Below are 20,793 nucleotides of genomic sequence, written 5' to 3'. Positions count from 1 at the left end.
CCTCCTGATTGGAGGCCAGGCATCAACTCCCTATTGGCTGCTGGGACAGGGGGCGTGAGCTGAAATCGCCCCGCCCCGGCGTGCGGCACGTCCGGCGTCCTGCCCCCTTAAGGGGCGGGGTCTTTGCGCGCGCGCGGGACGGGGGCGGGGTTATGATGCGTTACGCGGCGCGGAGCGGGCTGCGCGTTTGGGCCTGGCTCGGCTCCCGTCCCCCTGGGCAGGTGGCGGCTGCAGCTATGGACCTGGGGCCCCTGAGGAAAAGCTACCGGGGGGACGAGGAGGTGAGAGGGGTCCCGCTGGGGGGGCTACAGGGGGTGTCCCGGTGGGGGAGGGGTCTCGGTGGGGGGGCTACGGGGGGGGTCCCGCTGGGGGGGCTACGGAGGGGGTCCCGCTGGGGAGGGGTCCCGGTGGGGGGGCTACAGGGGGGGTCCCGCTGGGGAGGGGTCCCGGTGGGCGCTGCAGGAGGAGGGGACTTGGGATGGGGGGGTCACGTTGGAGGAGGGGCACGGGGGAGGGTTCTAGAGGGAGAGGGGCTCAAAGAGGGGGTGAGGAGGAGGAAGGAGCGGGATCAGCGATCTCTGCCCCTCCCCCCCCACAGGTGGGGTGCACAATCACCCCTCCCCCACAGGTGCCCGGGCTGGCAGGTGAGCCAGTCTTTACCGTGCTGCCCCTTGAGCCATGATGCTACCCCCCCACCCCCCAAGGCTCCCCCAGATCCTGCCTTTATCCAAAGTCTGGGCGGGGGGTTGTGGTGGGGATCACAGAAAAGCCCTGTTAGGGCCCTGTTCATGTCTAGGGGCTGGGGTGGGTTCCTTGCTCACAGCCAACCTGTGGCACTCGTCCGTCAGGGGATGTTGCGAAGGCCAGAAGTACAGCTGGGCTCAAAGAATGAGATGAGTTCCTGGAGCACAAGTCCATCAATGGTTATTAGCCAAGATGGTCAGGGACACCCCACCATGCTCTGGGTGTCCCTAGCCACTGTTTGCCAGAAGCTGGGACCGGATGACAGGAGATGGGTCACTTGATGATTACCTGTTCTGTTCATTCCCTCTGGGGCACCGGGCATCGGCCACTGATGGAAGACAGGATACTGGCCTAGATGGATCATTGATATGACCCAGTGTGGGCCGTTCTTATGTTACCCACAGGGCTGTGCCTGGCTTTAATAGTCTGCCCTTCTGTCTAAGGACTTGGCTACATGAGAGAGTTATAGTGGTATAAGATAAGGTGTGAATTTAGGTTGTGTGTACACCAGTATAATTATATCAGTATAAATGGTAAAACTTTCCCATGTAGGCAAGTCCTAAGCTTCTGAGCATGTTAAAACCAGTGGATTAATCCTCATAACCACCTGTGAGGGACCTAAATACTAATCTTAATTTACAGGGGAAACTGAGGCACAGAGAGGCAACGAGAGGGCAAGGTCATGCAGTGCTGGGACTAAAATCCAGGTTTCCTGACACCCAGGCCCATACTTTAAGCTTCAAGACCAGCCTTTCCATTACTCAGCATGGGATAAGACAGCAGCTTCACAGAGCTCAGCTGACCTAAAAAAAATCAACAGGCGGTGAATGAAATAAAAAACCAGGGAGTATTCTCCAGTGGCTAGAACAGGGAGATAGGCAGGGTCAGGACTTTAGGTTCTGTTTTGACTCTGTCATTGGCTCACTGTGTGACTTTAAGCAACGTGTCTCCTTTCAAATGTGGATAATCAGAGACCGTTCAGCAGGCTGGGAGTTGTGAAGCTAAACTCATGTGGGCTGGTTCCTGCAGCTACAGGGTTAGCAGGATTTGAGATGATGTGTGGGGAAGTGAAGGATCCTGATGGGTGGGGATGTAACACTTCAATTCTTCTGCTCCTCTCCCCGTTTCTGTCCTGTGCAGGCATTTGAGGAGAAACATCTCGCCTCCTTTGACCCGATTAAGCAGTTTGCCATGTGGTTTGAAGAGGCCATGCAGTGTCCCTCAATCGGCGAAGCCAATGCTATGTGCCTGGCCACCTGTACCAGGTGGGCATTGCAAGGGAATCGCTGGCAAGGAGCTTGCTGGCCCAGAATCTCTCCTGTCTGCATCTTTGGGTGGCTTCCTTTGCTGCTTTCATATCCTAGGCTGGGTAACCTGGCGCGTAGGGAAGCAGACAGCTTCTGGCATGTTTGTATGGATAGTAAGGAGCAGATCCAGGGGCACAGCTGTGTGTTGGAACGGGACTAGGCATTTGCCCTGTTACATCAGTCAGGTGACCCATCCAGCCCATTATTCTGGCTCCAGTGGGGTCCAATCTCAAATGCTTTAGAGGAAGGCACAAAAGCCTGTAATGTGCAGCCTCCTATAATGAGGTACAGGGTGAGAGAGGGTGGTGAACCGTCGTCCTGATCTCAGCAATGCTCAATTCATGACTGGAAAGAAGAGGGTAGATTCCCTTCACCTTTGCCTGGGTGGGTGGGCAGTCTCTGGAATGTATCTATGTATGTGGTTGCACTTCTGTGTTGACTCGTGCATTTGTTTCCTGGCTCAGGGATGGGAGGCCCTCTGCCCGCATGGTGCTCCTGAAGGGGTTTAGCCAGGATGGCTTTCGATTCTTCACTAACCACGAGAGCCGGAAAGGAAAGGAGCTGGTGAGAGCTGCCTCATGGGTTACAGACCATGTCGTTCATTGATTTGTGTGGGGCATGTCACTTGAGGACAGGTTTCAGTCATGCTCTGGCACCTCTGAGGGTTGGGCGTGGTGCCAGGAGGGAGGATCCTGGGGGACGTAAGATGTTGACCATCAAGCAGGTAAACTACCCACTGGCCTGTATTTTCCATAACTCTATGGGAACCTGAAGTTTGCTCAGATGAGGGGCAGGACGCCGACTTGCCAGGTGCTCAAGGTCTGTACCAGGCTTGCATTGAATCAAGTGGATGGCAGCTGCCTCTCTCCTTCAGTATAGAAGAGCAGCCCACAGATACGCCTCAGGGACCAAAGTGCCTTGGGCTATGTTGATCATAGGTGTGGGGATCAGAGAGTGAGAGGGAGATGTCGCCGTGTGCCCCTCTCCACTCCCCATCCTGCTTTGATCAAGGTGATGCATAGCATGTTGACTCCTCCCCATGGGCTGTGTTGGCTTAGTCTGTCTTGCGCTCTTAAGTGCCTCCAAGTCCCAAACCATTGAGCTGGGAGAGGTGGGTAATTTCTCTAGCTTTTAAGATCTGAACTATTACCTAATTGATGAAAGTCCTTTGTTTTGTGTTTTTTATCCCCCTGCCTCCACACTCTTTAGGATTCCAATCCTTTTGCCTCAGTCGTCTTTTACTGGGAGCCCCTTAACCGCCAGGTGAGTTGTGCCTTCTGATTCCAATCAAGGGGAGGAAGCGGCAGAGGGGATAGGCTCAGCACCCTGCACGCAGTATCATAGTTACATTCGTTCGCTGGGATACCCTGGTGAGGCCTGTTGCGGAGAAGTGCCGGAGGAGATGGCAGATGCAGTCTACTTCAGAGCCACACCTTCACTTTCAAAATGCAGACTGCAGCATTGAGCAGAGACCCTCTGTTTGCTCATCTTGGGCTGGGGAGGCTTCTTAAAAGATCAAAAACTGCATTACACCAGATGGGACGGGTGGTTGGAATCTGTAACTTATTTAGCTCCTTGGGGGCTGCGACTTTGAGAACCTGAGGTATTCTTACCACGCCAGAAGCGTGCTGGGCTAGCCTCTAGGTTATGAACTGCGCTTACAGAGAATGCTCACACACCACTGAAAGCAGCTGCCTCTGGGGTAGAAGGTGGTAGTGGTGTAACAGCCCTCAGCAACGCAGCACAATAGTTCTTAGAAGGGGAATTGAAGAATAATGCCAAGAAGTGAGTCTATTGACTTGAAACTGCAGGGTCATTTAGGGCAGCAAACTGTAATTACCAGAGTAGGAGACTGTTTGCAGGTCAGCTACGTACCGGAGAAAAAAGGGAGGGCACAGCAGGTTTCTTATGGGGGAAGGAAATCTGGATCTTTAATAATGGACAGTGGGGAGAGAGGCACTGAAACCAACTGAGTTCTAAGTGGCTCTCAGGTGGGTTCTCTAGACCTTCCCAATTGACTCTGCCTGAGGTGGGGGGGCTGGTGAGTTGGCTGCCTTCCGGGAAGCTAGGTTCTGGAGAGGAGTTAGATCCCTTTCTACCCTGCAGGATGTGGTGGTGATTCAAACTGTGTCTAGCTCATCCCCATCTCAGGCCGGGGTTGGTGATCACCTAGAATAACAGCAGGGGGACGGAGGGAGCACTTGACATTTGGCGAATCCACAGGGGGATGATAGACTGATGTCCCACCCTTATTCTCGTGGAAACCAGGATCCTAATCTTGTCGGCAAAATTTACTTGGTCTCCTTCTGGCCCCTAGCGGAAGTGTCCACCTTCCGGGGGCCAGGTCCCATTTCACTGTGGCTGTCGCAGGTGCGTATCGAGGGCTCTGTGGAGAGACTCCCGGAGGAGGAATCGGAGCACTACTTCCACTCCCGGCCCCGAAGCAGCCAGATCGGGGCAGTTGTGAGTTGCCAGAGCACAGTGATTCCTGACAGGGAGGTGAGGAGCAGTGGGACTTGAGGGTGAGGTGGATTGTGCTGGATTCCAGCCCCTTGGGTGTGTCAGAGCTTTCCCTGGGGACTGTTGTTCCCTCGCTGCGTCCCCCAGTGCATCTTATCCCCTACTGGGGGGCAGTGAGGGCCCCAGGCCATGCTTTGCTTCCTTTTTGCATGTTTGCTCCATGGCAGAAAGCCCCAGGCCTTCAGACTGTCTCCCTTTCCCTTGCAGTATTTAAGGAAGAAGAACACAGAACTGGAAGAGCGGTACCGGGAGGGAATTGTGCCAAAGCCTGCGTACTGGTGAGTGGTGCTTAGCTGGTAAAATCAGCTTTTGTGTAAGCTAGGCCTGGTCTCCCACTCTCTCCTTTGATGTCCCTTCCCATTCTTCTGCTACAGCTCTGAGTGCCTCAGCTGTGGTTATTAGAAACTGGGGGGATGTTGGTCTCCTTAAAAGTGCCAGAAGATCTCGGATTCCCGGCTGGTAGAGATGGACAGTTGTCACCTAGATTTAATCTTTCCAAAGAGTGGTACCTCTCCATAGTGTTGCTGCTGCTCCCCCCTCTGCCAAGCTCTGCCCTGCAGCATCGAGGTTAGATTTAGATTGAAGGCCAGGTGCAGGGCTTGAACCTAAAGCTTTCGTGCAGCTGAGTACCACCTCCTGAAAAAGCCTGGATTTACTTAAAGGATTCTTCGGGGAGTCAGTTAGGGTTGAGATTGGCCTGCTTTTGAGCTGTTCCCTGCAAGAAGAGGCAGAGTGCATCCCAGAACGGTGAGCATCATTGGGCTTGGCGTGCGTGTGTGCGGATGCCTCACATCCTTCTGAGGTGCCCCCAGACGGTCGTGATCTGTGCTATGTAAAAGCTTAGCTCCATCCGCTTTGTCGTAGGGAACTTCCTGGTCCCACTTGGCTTTGTGTGAAGGCTGCTGCTCTGCATGGGCACCTCTAACAGCATCTGTTTTTCCCTCAGGGGGGGATACATCCTGAAACCAGACGTTGTGGAGTTCTGGCAGGGCCAAACCAACCGCTTACATGACCGCATCGTCTTCCGGCACCTCCGGGACGCCACTGCCCCCACGGGACTCATGACACACAAGGGAGAGGGGAACTGGGTGTATGAGAGGCTTGCCCCATGAAGGCCAAGAGCTAGATCATTTCACATAGGGACCTGGAATATATTCAGTCCCCTTCTGCCCCCCCACCCCCTTACCCAGGAGCAGCAGAGAATGGGGTACAGCCCCCTTGCTCCTGCACTTCACAGGGCAACTATCTTAACTTTTACAAAACCAGGCAATATTTGGGGTGCTCAGAGGTACCAGATTGACAGACCTGGAGACTGAAGCCCTCTATCTATCCCAGTGTGAGCTTCCCCCGCCAAGATATGTCTGCCCTGACATAAAGGGACAACTCTGGGCATGGGGTCAGATTAGTCTCCATGGGGGGGCAGTTAGTACCAACTGTGGTGGTTTCTATATCATGTGGATGCTGCTTTACAGGGAATTGGGCTGAAACCCGCCAAACTCATTTCACAGAGAGGCCATTGGCTAGTGATTCTCTTGGACCTCTTGTTGATTATATGGACCCGCCTGCAAGGGAGTGGCTGAGACAAAACCGCAGGCTGGCTCTCCTGGACAGCCTCTCTGTAAGTGCCTCCTGCCTGAGGGCCTCCCTGTTTTAACCTGCCAGTCCTCAAGGGCCAACATGACATGGGGAGCAGAGGTGTTGTGTGGTCGTGCGCTGTAATCAGGTGTTTAATTTTGTCCAGTGCTGCTTTGAGTGCAATAACGTCACCGATTCTGGATGCAGACGGAGCAGTCATGTTGTTGGTAATGTCTGTAGCCGTATGATCTGTGTGTAATCTCTGTGTATAATCCCTGCTGGACTCCAGCCTGGGGATACCGGCATGTCTCGCCATGCCTCTGGGCTTAGAGCTGCTTTTATCAGTGCTGCTGTGTAACGCCTCCCTAAATGTATAAACTCACAAATAAAGTCCAAGCTGATGAGTGGAGCTGGAAGGGGATTTGGTTTACTATTAACTTGTGTGTTACAGTTGTTAAAGGGAAAAAACATGCCTAAGTGGGGGAGGGACTGTTTGTATTCTTCTGTCTGTCCAGCAGGGGGAGCTACGTCTGTTTTTCAATCTCCCCCTGGCAAGCAGGCCGTGCCAGGGGCCTGTAACCCCCAGCAGGGGTAGCTGGTCTCCCAGCCTCCGAGCAGAGACTTGGCCGGAATGTGTGTTTTCCCCGGGTTTGCTCTCGCTTTCTTGGGTTGCGTCCCAGTGAAACTGCAGCCTGATAACCTCTGCCCTCTCCCGGCTCCTTGCGCAAGTTTGCACTCTTAGTCATTTGCTTCCTCCCCCAGCCAATCGGGGTCAGGATCTGTTGGCTGTTTCACATGTGATGGCAGGATTCCCATGCCGCAGGGTGAGTGACCAACCGCACGCCCTAAGCACTTTCTTTGCTCTTAGCCTAGGGCTCTCCCTTAGCCCCAGGCCTGCCCGTCCCTCCTTTGCCACCTCATCACTGTGTAAGAGCTAAAGCAAAATCTAGTGACTGCAGTTAGGAAGCCCCCTCCTATCTCCCAGTCCTGCTTTTATCCACTATAAACACTTGTGAACAATGAGACCCTCTCCCTGTGGGGATTATTTTAGGAAGGATCAGAATGGGGCAGTAGCTGCTGAGTTCCTTTGTCTCCTGCATGGCAATGAGCTGCAAGCGAAGTGCTTCCATTCCCCTGCGCAGGGTGTTTCATAATTGTCCGTGTCTGGGTTTCTTGCCTGGCTGCTGTCGGAAGTAGGTCTGCTCTGGTATAGCAATTGCCCCCTTGTGCTGGGAGCAGCGAGGGGTGAGCAGCAGCAGCCCGTGGCCCTTTCTTATGGCGCAGGGAAGGGAGGGATGGGGCGGGGGAGAAACAGGTGCAACAGCCGTCCTGCCGCGTGTGCTTCCATCAGCCTTCGTCTGGCTGCAGAGCTAATCAGGGTGCTGTTCTGTCAGCTGCGGGCATGGCAGCCTGGCTGAGCCAATCCCCCATGAACTATAGGTGACTGGTACCTTTAACTGAAGGGATGGGTTTGTTACGTATCCCCTGACCGCTCTCACAGCCCTCATTGGAGCAGGTGCCTGAAGTCCCCCTGGCTGCATACAGCAGACTTGGTGGGGCGGGGCTGCAAAAGTTGTGTGGCTCTCATCAAAATACAGCTCCTCTTCAACACCCCCCTCCCTGTCAGATAAAATAGCTAAAGCCAGACCAGTCGCAGGGCAGTTTTCCCTTTCCGCTTACACTGTGTGCACGGATACCCCCACTTCTAGTGCAGGCTGCCTGCTCCGTTGACAGACAGGCACTATTTCCAATCCAGCATCTGCTGCTGTCCTGAACTCACTTGTCTTGTCGGGAGTGGTGGTGGGGGGTTCACCTGCCTGGGATTCCCTTAGGGGTACAGTGGGTTGTAATGGAGTGGCAGGCCTGGCCCATTGTTTTTCCGGGAGGCTCAGGGAGCCAGGTGTACGGCAGGCAGGTTTCACTCTCAGCAGACATTTGCATAGGCTTAATGGTTCGTATTCAAATGAAGGTTTGAGAATGAAAGCTGCAACTCATCTTTGAATGCCTGAGGGGAGTGGGGCAGATGGGGGAAAGCTGGGGAGAAGGGGGACCCCTAAATTCTGACCCAATGGGGGGGGCAGGATTGTCAGCCTAGAATAAATTCTGAGGGTGCCTCTGGCTGCAGCAATGGGAAGTGCTTGGGGTGGGTCACGGGTTGGCTCTGAGCAGCAGGGAAGCATGACCTCAAACCCCCAAAGCTGATCTCTGCAGGAGAGGGGAGATCCCAGCTCTGTGTGAATGGGGGTGGAAAATCATCCAGCGACAATAGCTGGGGAGTGAGTCACTCTCCACACCCTCTGCTAACTAAACAGAGAGGAGCACTGCAGAGCCTGAGGGCTAGCTGTGTGCCCAGGCCAGGAAGAAGGGCTTGCCGCTGGGGACGGTCTCCCCGCGCTGGGCTGTGGGAGTCCCAAGGGCAGAGGTAGTACACGCAGCTCAGGCCAAATAGCTGTGAGCTACCTCCACCCCTCCTGGGCTGTTTCACAATGAAACTAGCAAATGACAGGGAGATCGTGTCTGTTGTTACCGGTTGTTGCAGTGGTTGCCATGGCAACTTCTGCCTAACATGGCTTGAGGTTGCAAGTACTTTGAACCTTCCACAGCTCCTTTCCAAGGGGATCTCACAGCATTTTATGTACGTGTGAGCTCCATTTCACCGAGAGGTGAAAAGACTTGCACAGCTGTTGTAGATCTGGGTATAGAACCGTGGAATCCTGACCTCCTCCCCTGCCTTGCTGTAATCACCACTCTTGTGCCAGAGCCGGGATTAGAATCCAGAGCTCCTGACTCACGGTTCCCTGCTCTAACCACTGGACCATGGGGGGACGTGGGTTGGAGGCAGCCAGACCCCCCAGTGTGCTCCTACCCGGGGACAATAGCTGGCTTTGGTTCTAGGTGTTCACTCTCTTGCAGAGCCTCCTTTGCTAAGATGCAGGTTCGTTTTCCTCTGGCCCTTTGGAGCGTGACCTACAAGCTGCTAGAGCAGGGGACTAGGAGGCTGGATCCTCGTGTGCTATTCACAGCTCTGCCACTGACTCACTGTGTGCCCTTGGAGCTGTCCCAGTTCTGCAGGTGAAAGTTCAGTCATCCATAAAATTGCTATAGCACTTGCCTGCTTTGTGTGGGGGGGGGGCGGTGAGAGTCGGGGAGCGTCTGTGACACCGCTTCGAAGAGGGAAAGGGTTAGATCACTGATGTTTGGGTTTTAAATCCTAAGCAAAACTCTGGCCAGCCTTTTCCATTGCCGCTTTCCTAGTCACCAACCGGAAATGGAATCTGCTTACATCTGTTTCTGAAAGAGGAAGGATGACCCAGGGGTTAGGCTGCTATCCTGGGCAGTGGGGCACCTGTGTTCAGTTCCCTGCACTGCTACAGACTGCCTGGGTGACCTTGGGAAAGTCACTTGGGCTCAGATCCTCAAAGTTATTGAGGCACCTAACTCCCATTGAAATCGCTGGGAATTCGGTGCTGACACACCTCTGAGAATCTGGGTCTTAGGCTCCTTGTGACCCGGTTCCCCAGCTGTAAAAGGAGCCCTGCCTCCCCAGGGTTTGTGACGACAGGTACATTAAAGATGGCAGTGCTCAGATACGGTGGAGACAGCGGCCAGATACCTACCCCGGAGAAGGTTATTTTAAAATGAGAACATTTCAAAGCAGTATCTTTAAAACAGACGAAAATGTTTCCTACTCCAATGCCAGGAGTCAGGCAGCTGTGTAAGCCCCGGGGGGCCACCGGCTCAGTGATTGGGCTGAGAAATCCTCCGCTTGGCTGGGGAGATCAGAACTGTGGACAGAGACACAGGAAAGAGCAGGAAGTTCTGCTCGGACAGATCAGAGAGTAGCACATGGATGAATGAACTCCCCCAAAATACAGAACCTATCTTAAAGGAATGGTAGCAGACAGCTGCTGCCTGTCTCTGCTTGCAGCTCGGCTCTGCCCCCCTTCATATTCGTATGGCCATGGTGCTTAGTAGCCCCAGTCTTGGACTGGGCCTCTCTTGTGCTAGGTTCTGTACCAGCGTGTTAAGCTGACAGCTCAGCTGCTTCCTGCTGAGTTATTTCCTATCCCAGCCTTCACCGAGCGCTCTAACCAGGCGTGAGCAAGGTAGTCCTCTTTAATAGACAATGAAGTGATGAGACTATTTTTTCCCGCTCCCTTGCAGCTTTTCCGTTGTCAGTTTAGAGCCGCTGTACCTCCTACGTAGCTGATTGTAAGCTGGTTTGTCGGGCTGAGGACAGCTAGGGTAGCTGCGGTGAATCTGATGCCCGGGGAAATAGACCAGGATTTTCTGCTCACAGTGACTAATGACAAAGGTGAGTAAATTCCCAGCCGCCACTGATGGGCAGCAAGCTGCCACTTGCAGCTTGAATTTTGCTTTCAAATAGTGTTGCAAGTGCCCAGATGCTGCAGCATGGGCTGCCGTGTAAACAGATCTGCGGAGGCCTCCTGCCTTTCCTTCTCCATCCCCATAGGTCTTAGCCAATAGTTACATCCTTCTTCCTCTCCACCCACCTGTTCAAGGAGCCCTGGTTCTCACTGATCACTTGTCTGGGACAAAGAACACCTTGTGTGTCTGCAGAATTCTTCCTCTGTTTATTTTGGTAACAAGCTATAAGGGTGGAGGCTGCTGGGGAACACAATATGCCTGGGTTATCTAGGGGCTGTGTGTTTGTAGAGTGGCTAAATATTGGGGAAGGGGGCTGTCTGAATCAAAGCTGATAGGATAATATGGCCTTTATAATAACTAGAAGGTCACTACTTTCTTTCAGCTTCAGGCTCAGCCACTCCCTGCTAATAAACAGAAAATCTTTTTGAGCGTCCCTGTGAAACTATTTGTGTTGATTACAATGCTCAGGCAAGGAGGGGCCCAGCCTGATTCACCTCGCCCTCCTGTCTGCTGGGGCAGCAGGTTTGACTCCTGGCATCAGGAGATGCGGTGTTTTCGGGGGGGAAGTCCATGCTGGGCACTGGCAACATGAGAGGAAGCGACAGGGCTGTGTGTGCGTGAGTATGGCTTTGGCTGAAATGGTGTGTCTGAATGCATCCCGCTGAAGCGGTACTGGAGCCGGAGAGCTCTGCACGAATGCACCCTCCTCCTAGAGCACTACCCCCGTTTCTCTGGAGCTCCCCCAGTACGTCTGCATGCGCGCTTCACCTCTACGACCTCCGTAGAGTCCTGAAGATAGCATTCCATAGGCTCAACAGTGGCACCAGTTAGGCCCTGAAGACTCATTACATACAGCTAGGAGCAGGGAGACACCACCTCCCTTAATTTAGAAACCGTATCACCTGCTCCCTTGTCCAGAGATGGAGAGTTAGGGTCCCTCGATCTTTTCAAGCAGAACAGGTTTCCATCTGGTCCAAGCCCTGGGGTGTTTTCATAGATCAGCCACTGAGCTTCCTTTGTTTTCAGGTTTGTTTATTAACAAAGAACATTTACAAACACCTTACAAAAGATGCCTCTTCCGGCTATGAGCCCTAACTACAAGCGTGTTTTGTCCCTTAAGGGTGCAAGGTGTTACCTTCCCCCTCTCCCCCCACGCCACCGCCTACACTGTGCGTAGGGTGGCCAACTCTCAGTCTCCCCAGCACGGGGAACAGTTCACCTTTTAACTGCCCACCCCCTGAATCAGCGACTGAACATGAAAAAAGCACCAGCCAGGAAGATCAAGGCCTCTAAAGTAGCAGCAGCAAAATGGCTCTTGGAAATTAAAAGGGCCATCGAACTTTTCCTTTTGTAACCCAGCGGGGGGGGGAGGAGAGAATTCTGCATCGTTGCATCAGGCGCTTCTGCCAGAAACCACGTGAATTCAGCAACTGCTCCCGTGCACAAAGTTCAGCAAAACATGCAGATTTTATGAGTGCAAAATGGCTTGATGAGTGAGTTATTAGAATCTCTACTGCTAAAGTCCACCTGGGCTGCCAGCTATTTGTGGCTGGTAGCCACTCAGAGGCAGATGAATGCAGGGAAAGAAGTTAACAAATAATCTTGAATTTAAGTTACTGGGAACATTAGCATGTCCTTGAGCGTTTTTTCACCTGTGGAGAAGGAAACGTCAAAGCAAGATTATGGTCCAAAAGCTGACTCGAAAGATGGCCCCTTCGTGCTCATAGCAGGAAACTGAGGCATAGCTAGAGGCAGAGGCGGGAATAGAATCCAGGCTTTCTCAGTCCCGGTGCTCCTGTGCTAACCACTAGACCATCTGTCCTTTCTTAGAGAGTCACCCTAGCAGACTCCAGCTGGTTTCTACATCAACCAGTGCCCAACAGTGAGTCAACGAAAATAAGCTCTCAGGGCTGTAGCCCCGTTCCAAAGCCCCCAGACCCCCCACCCGACTGGCCGCAGTTTCTCCTATCAGTGGAATCTTTAGTTGTCTTACCCCTGTGCCCCCACTGGCTGGAAGATCAGATCTACTCAAGTGTTGCTCTGTAGTAACGGAAGGCCAAGAGACGTTCTTGCTCCAGCTAAGGTTGGTTCTCCTTTAGCTCAACTGGCTGAGTGCTGCTATCCAGGAAATGAGGATCCCGGGTCCTATTCCCAGTTCTGCCTCCACCAGTTCAGCTGGTGACTGCCTGTGGCCAAGTATTTCTCTTTCCCAGGCCAGGGAATCTCTGTGGTATTAAAAGGTGCAACCCTGTTTCCCAGCCAGCCTTACGTTTACCTTTCCTGTGTCAGTGGGTGCGGACAGAGCTGAGGCTAGTTGCTGTGAAATCCCCCAGGGCAGAGCCAGCTGAAGTTCCTAGCTCTTCTCAGCCATCTTCTAGGTGCAGTGGTAGAATGGTGGATGAGAATCAGCTGGCTCCTCCCATCCCATGGCCCCCTGCAGCAGACTGCTGCTTCTGAGCCCTTGGGCACTGCTGAGAGTGTTTGCAAGGGGCCTCTGAACTGCTCTGTGTTTGACTCCTCCCCACCTCCAAGGCTTCAGAGCGAGACTTGGGTGCCTCCATCTCGTGACGATCACCCAGTGGCATTTATTTTAAATATGATGATTGGTATTAAATAAAAAGTATCGAGTCCTTTCTCCTTCGCGAGTGCACATCAGAACCGAAAATCTTTGAAATCTACAGCGGGGCGGTCCCTGCCCCCTCATTACTTCATTTGCGGAGAGAACAGAATTGACATCTAGGCTGGCTCTGAGTCGTGAAGGGTCCATGCGCAATGGCCTCAGGGCGTTGGTTCCACCCTACAGCGCTTTCCCCCAAATGCCCGCTTTCCCCTGCCTCACTTCTCCTCGCGCTCGCCATCGGTGAAGAGGTTGGGGTTTTCAGCCAGCGTGGATCTCACTTTCTTCTTCTCCTTGAAGCGCCCGGAGTTGGAGACCTTGACGTGTTTGCCTTTTGTGTTCTTATCCACGATCTTCTCCAGCCGGACATTGAATTCACTCTCGGCGCCATCATCACTCCCCACCTCTGTCCGTGTGGCCTCCTGGTGGTTCTCGTTGGCATAGATGTCTGGGCTCTCGTACAGGACCTTGGGGGTGGATTTCTTCTTCCGCAGGAAGGTGAGCTTCCACCAGCTGTAGTTCTCTGCCATGGTGGTTTTTCCTTGCTGGTGGCAGAGGAGCGTGTCTCTAGAGAGAAGGCAGATAGGTTAGCAGACCCTTTTCCTAGGGTTTATTGTTTGCCTGGACAATCGGATCAATTTTACACCATGCCCTCCCTTGGAATGTAGATCTAGATCTAGATCCCTAGATCTTCAGCTCCAAAACCGCAGCTATGCTAAGGGAGAGCTCCTTCAGATGGCAAAGTAAGGACCGGTCCCTTTTCTACCCTGTGGGCTGATCATTAGAGGGCAGCATTGCTTGTGCACACAAGCCAATACATTACATTATCCATTCTGTGCCATCTGATTTGTCTCCACTTTTGCTTGTCCCTTTTCATGGTTGTGGGTCAGCATGACCATCCCCCTGCTGGCTGAGATTCCCTTCAGAGCCCATTGCCCCCCAGGGAGAGGGCCATTCCCTTTCCCTTCCCCCCACAAAGACCAGCGTTGCCAACAACAGAGGAGGAGGAGGAGCAGGAACGGAGCCTGGGTTTGGCAGGTGGCAGGGCTACCTGCTCGGCCACTGAGCATGGGCATTCCCCCTGCGGTTGTTTCTGAAGAAGCTGCTGCAATGGTTGCTGTGAGGGAAACTCAGGGCTCAAGACTCAGCCAAGTCTCAGCAAGGCCTCGGGTGAGACCCAGGTCAAAGGAGCGGCGGTCCCTGCAGCTGTCACTTTGTGGCGCTGGGTTTGCAGCCTCGACTCACTGCAACGTGATGACGCAGCCTGGTGCAGCGAGCCTTCAGCGCACGCAGCGGGAGCTATTCATTTGCAAGATGCTAGGGCACTAGCTTTGGAGGCAGGAGGCCTGGGGGGGTTCCACTCCCGGCTGAGCTGCTGATCTGCGGTGGGACACTGGCCCATGTCACTACCCCTGTCTGTGCCTCTGGTCCCTCTCTGTTGCTTCTCTGGTCTACTTAAACATCAGAGCAGGGACTCTCTTGCGATGTGTTTGCACAGTGCCTAGCACAGTGGAGCCCTGATCTTGCCTGGGGCCTATAGTCACTACAGCGCGTCAAAGAGCCGCCTCCAAACCATTTATCTTTGCCCACGTCAGTCCATGTTCTCATTGCTACTTTTCTCCCCCTCTCTCCCCTGGCCGATTCTTTGCTACTCTCAGTTGTTGCATCCTGTCTTAATTTGACAGAAGATGGTGTGGGGCCACGGCCCATCTCTTATCCTGTCTTGCCACACCTAAGCGTGCTCCCAGTAATCGGAAAAACCTGTTGAATAATTCTATTGAACTGGGCCATCTCTGGGTTCTGTAGGCATTTTGTCCATATGAAAGATCCAGTCCTGAAGCCCCAAGGTAAAACTCACTCTGTGCCTTTGGAAATTTGGCTAGAGTAACAATGATCCATTTCCTGTTCATCCCCATTTTACAGATGGGGAAACTGAGTCATGGCAAAGTGACATACTCCAAGGGTAGAGCCAGAAATAGAGTCCAGGTCTCCTGATGCCCAGATCGGGTCTAATCAATGCTCCTGCTGCTAGTCCCTACAGTTTCAAGTCCTTGGGTTCCACCCTGCTTTTTTTTCCTGGACGGCAACAGCCTCCGGCATGATCCTATCTGGGTGTTTGCTGAAGGCGTATCTCACCCTTTGATCGCTCCCTCCAGCTGTTTGTATAGAAACATTCAATCGCTCTGTAGCCAGGGTGGCAGCCAGGAGGGGGGAGGAGGTGGGGTGGGGGAGATGGTCAGTCCCTCATGGGGTGTCCTGTACACAGGTGCATCAGCCCTGCCTGACCTAGAGAGACAGCAGAGCTCTTGCCGACATTCAGCAATATACTGGAGTGAGTCGGAAAAACCTAACATGGGTGCAGCTGGGCGGCCTCCCTTGGGTCGGTCTGTCCATTTGTGCAGCCAGGGAAGGGTAAGAAAAACTGGCCCACTCCGTGGCGAACTGGTCTTCCCCCTATCTGTCCATAGCAGGCTGACTGCCAAGGAAGATGTGCAGCACTGGGGTTGTTAGCTGTCAAAAAGGCCTGTTCGATCACCAAGTCCATTCACCACTGCCCTACAGAACAGCACCCGCCGATAGAGGCAGCTTGGTTTTAGGGGCTCTGGGCCAGGGTCACCCCACTGTAGAGCCACTGCCATTCTGTTGGCTTTGGCGCAGCTCACCTGGATTTGTCTTTACGTAACCGATAGAAACTTGGGCCTAGTCCCCAAAGGGTTAACCCTGGTGGGGTTCTGTTGGAAGCAGTGTGAATGACAGACAGGGCGTTAGACAGGGGGCGTTTCGGGTGCCTGGCTCTGCGGGGGCACCGCTCCCATTCCGGTGTGAACGCCGGCCAGCTGGTGGGGTTACGTCACCGTTTGGGAGCGGAGGGCAGGGAGAAGGGCGAGGGGGTGGGGTGCTGAGGGTAAATGTCGAACTCGGGGCCCCTGCGTCAGGCTGAGGTTGGAACCCTGGGATAGGTTCAAGGACGCCGCACCCCCACCCCCTGTTAGCATTGTCCCTATCCCAGCCTAGAGCCCGATCGCTTCCCCCTAGGCTCCTTTGCAGATTGCACTCGTTCACACCCTCAGCTCCAAGCTGGAGAGCAAGGGAGGGTGCTTTGTTGCCGTCCCACTCTGGGCGAGAAGCTGCCCCGAGAACATCCCATACAGAGCTGCTGGACACCCAATCAGCCCTATGTTGAGCCCTTACCACCCACAGTGCTCGGTCTGTCTGTCTGTCTGGGCACCCGTACGCACAGACGCTCTTGTGCAGACCTACGTGCACCTGCTGAGAATCCAGCGCACGCATACGTAGCGTGGCTGTACATCCACCTGCAAACAGACCCGTGCGTACGCAGAGGTCCCTGGGTAAAGTGCAAACAGTGGCAGGCGCAGTCACAGAAGGACACATGCAGAGGGGTGTGCGCACGCACACACCCACCACCACCACCATCCCCCCCCACCCCCCCCAAACGTACAGGGAAAATTCCCATATCAGAAATGAGCCCAGTAGCCAAATCCCAGTCAAAGTCACCCTGGCCCTGAAATCCAGTGGGTCTCTCTGGGGAAGCGGAACCCCCGGTCATGTGCAGTGACCTCCTGTACTGAGGGAGGGGAGAGGACACAGGGAGGTTGCCAGAGGATCTGGCCAGCAATTCCCTGGGCTTCTCTGCTCAGCTGTCTTCTTGCCTCCTCCCTGAGCACAGCATACCTGAGACGGGCCTGAGCCCCCACAGGTGCTGTTAGCCATAGGGGCTCCATTTCCCCTCTGCAGCCTTGTGACCGAGTGGCGGAGTTCCTGCAAGCTGGGCGGTCGGTGTTACATCAGCCGGGGGGGGGAGGAGGGAGATTTCAGCACAGGCAGGCTTTGCAGGTAGCGGGTGACGAGGGCACATCCCGTGAGAAGTAGCAATAACCTTGGGCCAGGTCCATCAGATATTTCAGCAAGTTAAACATTCATAGCTCAGGCAGAATAGCAGAGCCCAGGCAGGGGTATATTGGGGGTGGGGGTGCTAGTTCCTCATGCCTGGTGGGGAAGGTTTCCAGTGTCGGAGATCTCTGCCCTCTGGATCCCCCCGATTACCCCTCCCTCCATATTCACTCTCTCAGTGCCCTGAGTGGCCCATTTGCTCTGCAGGTGGCACGAGAGACCCTTCTCCATGCAGCACTTCCTGGAGCCCTGTGAGATGAGACTCCTCTCCTGCTGTTACCTACCCCCTAAACAACCCTCCAAAATTCCCACTGGCTGCTCCAAAACCTACCCAGCCCTACCCCAAGCAGGAGATTCCCATGGAAGGAGCTGCCGTGGTGCATGCCGTGTGCAGTCGCTTTCCTATGTCAGTGACCCACAAGGGGGTGGGGGAGCCCCTTGCCATCTCTAGAGCTGGTGTTAGCATATGATGGGGCGCAGCCCCAGCACGGGGGAGGGCCTTCAGGGGCTTCAAATGGCCAGTATCTCTACACTCCCACCCCCTTAGCATTCGTTTGGCTACCAGCAGGCCAAGGATTAAGCTCATTTTGCATGGAACAAACTCAATGTCCCCCCCTCCACTGGGCTCTTTAGAGCAGGTGCTGCTGTCATTAGGTCTGTCCCGGAGAGGCCCCAGAGAGACTTCAGCTGTTCTAGTCAGGGATGAATTGGGCTAGTGGGTTATAGAAATCATAGAATCTCAGGGTTGGAAGGGACCTCAGGAGGTCATCTAGTCCAACCCTCTGCTCAAAGCAGGACCGATCCCCAATTTTTGCCCCAGATCCCTAAATGGCCCCCTCAAGGATTGAACTCACAACCCTGGGTTTAGCAGGCCAATGCTCAAACCACTGAGCTAGCCCTCCCCGCCCTGTTAGGCACCAGCTGTCTGTTCCACCTGGGAAGGCTGAACCTTTACGAAAAAAGCATCCCGTGAAAGGTGCTGGGTTGATGGCCCTTGATAGCTACCGATCAGGGCTAGCCAGGGGAGTGACAAGGTAACCATGCCCCCAAAACGCCCCCCTCGGCATGTGCCTCCATCTCCAGGGCTAAGAAGAGTCTCCCTGGCCCATTGACTCCTTGGCCTCCCTGTTGAGATGGCAACAAACGAATGCCCCTAATGCGCTCCCCCCCGCTGCCCCCATTCCCATGGATCCCAATCACACAGGAGCAGCTTTCGGTCACTGCCAGCCTGGGCTAGAGGTAACAGGTCCCACTTGAGGGGAAAGGCTCCGACTCCCCCACGAGCCGTCCAGATCCCCCCTGGATCATGGTCAAACCTGCCACCTCCTGAAGCTGGCTTCAGGCCCGATCCTGCCAGGGGCTGAGCGCCCTCAACTTCCCCAGAGCTCAAGGTGCTTGGCACCAGGTTGGCCGGTCCTCGGCAGTACTAATCAATGAAACATTCATGGAGGCACTGAGGCACGACGTCGGGGCTCAGGTTTCCCTCTCCTGCCCCCCATTCCCCCAAACGCCCTGGCCAACGTACCTGCTTCGATTCAGCCCCTTGCTGGGTGCGTTCTGCTCCCCCAGGGAGCACTCAGTGGCAGGAGAGGGGGGACCGGGGGCTGGGATAGCTCCAGGGCGCTATTGCGGACTGAGGGGCTGCACTGTGCCCGGAGAGGCTGGGGACCGCGGCTGTCACATCTCAGGTGCATGTGGAGGCAGGTGCAGGGGAGCTGCTGTTTTACCTGTTGCTCCCTTTTGCTCTGTGTCAAGGTTAACCCGAGATCCAGCCACTCCTGCCTAAGTAAATAGTAACAGAGGCTGGGCCAGGGGAGTGCTGAATATTCATGACAGGGGAAACCTGATCTGGGCAGCTGCTGCCACTGGCTTTCTACAAGCAGCTCAGGTTGCGCTCACCTGGGGCGTGGGGAAAGGAAGGGGCAGGGGCTTCTCCAGCGTGGGGTTGCTAGGGGGAGGGTCTCTAGGTGGCCTGACACCCTGATGCTTGGGCAGCAAAGGGTTAAAGCGGCTGGTGCCGTTTGCCTAGCAGGATATTGTATGTTCGCTATTCTTGCCTTCTAGGGATTAGTCGAAACTAGACTCTGGCTAAACTGGTTGCCAGACCGGTTCCTCTTTCTGTGCATCTCTGCCTCGGTCCTTCCTCCATCTCTGCTTTCCTCTGCAGCCTGCCCCCTTCTCGGCACCCGCCCGCGCCAGGCCCAAGTCTTGAGCCTCGTCGGTCTCCTGTTTCCCACCTTGCACTGCTGCCGTCTCAGCAGGGACAACATCAGAGTAATGGCCAGAGAGGAGGAGTATCCAGGGACCCTATAAGATCCTGCTGTCACGGCCCCAGAGGCAGCAGTGCCCCATTGCAATCTGTTGCATTATGGGTTAGGACGAGGCTAACACGTGAAGCTCCAGCAAGCAGAAATTGTATCTATCTGAAGGGCCATATGCTGCCCCTGCTGCTCCATACTTCCCTTGTCTGCAGTGGGGTTGCCCGGCTGTAGCTGATGGCAGAACGTGGTCTTTAAACCCTGCTGATCTGACCCACTCCCCTTCACCCAAAGCTCAGCTTCCGCTTTTTGTATAAACAATCCTTCCGGGCAGCTCCAGGGAAGGAGCGAAATTGGGTCCAAAGCTGCCATGAATATCACCCCTTTCCCCCCCGGTGGATGGAACCAGCTCTTGGATCAGCTCTGGAGGGCATGAGGCCTGGTTAGTTTACTTCCAAGATAAGCAGCCCCGCCTAGCTCCTGGCAAGATTTCAAGACCACGGAGCTGAGCGCTCATTCATTCTTAGCTGCTTGGTACTAGCTATAATTTTAACAATACTAATGCTTAGCAATATCCAGCCATAGATCTCAAAGCACTCTCCAAAGGTGGGCCAAGATCCCATATCCCCATTTTACAGATGGGGGAAACTGAGGCACAGAGAGGGAAGCGAGTGACACAGAGTGAGTCAGTAGCGGAACCAGGAAGGAATGCCAGACCTGACTCCCGAGTCAGCTTCCCCTTCCATTCACAGACCTGGTGACATAGGAACTGCTGCTGCAGCTCTGATCAGTGGTCTATCCAGGCTGATCTTCTCTGCTGGCCAGTGCTCTGAGGGTGCAGCCCCAGCTGTGCTATGCTATCCCAGGGAGAGAAGCGTCTTCTTGACCCCTGTCTGGCAATTACCTGTAATTGAAGGGCCAGTGGCTCTGCTTATTTTTATCCTAGCTGGTTTCCCTGTAGACATGATTCTTATCCGTCTGCACGTCTGATGCTCTTTTGACGCACGCTCCACCGTTTGACTCATTAACATCCCGTCTATCTACCCATCCATCTATCCTGCGGCAGCCAGTTCAGTAGGTTAACTGTGTGTTGCATAAAATAGCGTTTCTGTTGGGCCATTTTATAGGTCAGCCGTTCTGTTTGCTCACTCTACAGCTCCTGAAGGCTACTGCTCAGGTTATGCGTACAAGAGGCAGGGCAGGGCAGGGGTTAGAGCAGCGAAGGGGGAGTCAGGACTCCCGGGTTCTCTGCCACTGACTTGCTGAGGTGACTTGGCACATCATTTCACCTCTGTGGACTAAATCTGAGACCTGCGTGTAAATCTAAGGAAAGTGGCCTTTCCCATAGCGCTTGGCACAACCTTCAGCCCCTGATAGTCTAGCTAGAAGGAGTTTGTGCCTAGCTATGCCTGCACTGAGAAGGCCCAGGGATGATAGTGCTTTGCCTGTCTCTGGTGCTACCCATATCAGG

The 20,793-nt window shown here is 54.3% G+C and overlaps 3 protein-coding genes across 4 annotated transcripts in view; 2 read left to right on the top strand and 1 right to left on the bottom strand.

Moving 5' to 3' along the window:
- Window positions 1-131: 131 nt before the first annotated feature.
- On the top strand, window positions 132-6,555 carry PNPO (pyridoxamine 5'-phosphate oxidase). The gene is made up of 7 exons (XM_074941025.1): window positions 132-281; window positions 1,885-2,009; window positions 2,516-2,615; window positions 3,261-3,314; window positions 4,422-4,550; window positions 4,779-4,849; window positions 5,518-6,555. The coding sequence occupies exons 1-7, from the start codon at window positions 153-155 to the stop codon at window positions 5,681-5,683; spliced, it is 774 nt and encodes a 257-aa protein (XP_074797126.1). The 5' UTR covers window positions 132-152; the 3' UTR covers window positions 5,684-6,555.
- A 3,755-nt stretch (window positions 6,556-10,310) lies between these two features.
- Window positions 10,311-20,793, top strand: part of CDK5RAP3 (CDK5 regulatory subunit associated protein 3) — a 28,461-nt gene continuing 17,978 nt past the window's right edge. Inside the window, exon 1 of the mRNA XM_074941041.1 lies at window positions 10,311-10,461. Within this exon, the coding sequence (XP_074797142.1) occupies window positions 10,453-10,461 (9 nt within the window). The 5' untranslated portion in view covers window positions 10,311-10,452. The remainder of the gene's footprint in view (window positions 10,462-20,793) is intronic.
- On the bottom strand, window positions 11,594-18,854 carry PRR15L (proline rich 15 like). Of its 2 annotated transcripts, none has more exons than XM_074940450.1 (2): window positions 18,590-18,854; window positions 11,594-13,719 (listed from the first exon to the last, which is right to left on the bottom strand). In XM_074940450.1, exon 2 carries the CDS (start codon window positions 13,680-13,682, stop codon window positions 13,371-13,373), a length of 312 nt encoding a protein of 103 aa, XP_074796551.1. In that variant the 5' UTR covers window positions 13,683-13,719; window positions 18,590-18,854; the 3' UTR covers window positions 11,594-13,370. The 2 variants fall into 2 exon arrangements, with proteins under 2 accessions (XP_074796551.1, XP_074796550.1); XM_074940449.1 differs by lacking the exon at window positions 18,590-18,854 and adding an exon at window positions 16,846-16,955.

This window comes from Natator depressus, chromosome 27 (assembly GCF_965152275.1).
Source record: "Natator depressus isolate rNatDep1 chromosome 27, rNatDep2.hap1, whole genome shotgun sequence".
NCBI lineage: Eukaryota > Metazoa > Chordata > Testudines > Cheloniidae > Natator > Natator depressus.
This window is presented reverse-complemented; position numbering and strand designations above follow the sequence as displayed.

Excerpts from the sequence above, each read along its gene's own strand:
- PNPO (XM_074941025.1), top strand. The coding sequence starts at position 153 with ATGATGCGTTACGCGGCGCGGAGCGGGCTGCGCGTTTGGGCCTGGCTC. Across the intron at positions 2,010-2,515 it reads TGCCTGGCCACCTGTACCAG|GGATGGGAGGCCCTCTGCCC; the intron begins GTGGGCATTGCA and ends TTCCTGGCTCAG. Across the intron at positions 2,616-3,260 it reads GCCGGAAAGGAAAGGAGCTG|GATTCCAATCCTTTTGCCTC; the intron begins GTGAGAGCTGCC and ends CACACTCTTTAG.
- PRR15L (XM_074940449.1), bottom strand. The coding sequence starts at position 16,895 with ATGGAGCCCCTATGGCTAACAGCACCTGTGGGGGCTCAGGCCCGTCTC. Across the intron at positions 13,720-16,845 it reads GGGGCTCAGGCCCGTCTCAG|AGACACGCTCCTCTGCCACC; the intron begins GTATGCTGTGCT and ends CCTTCTCTCTAG.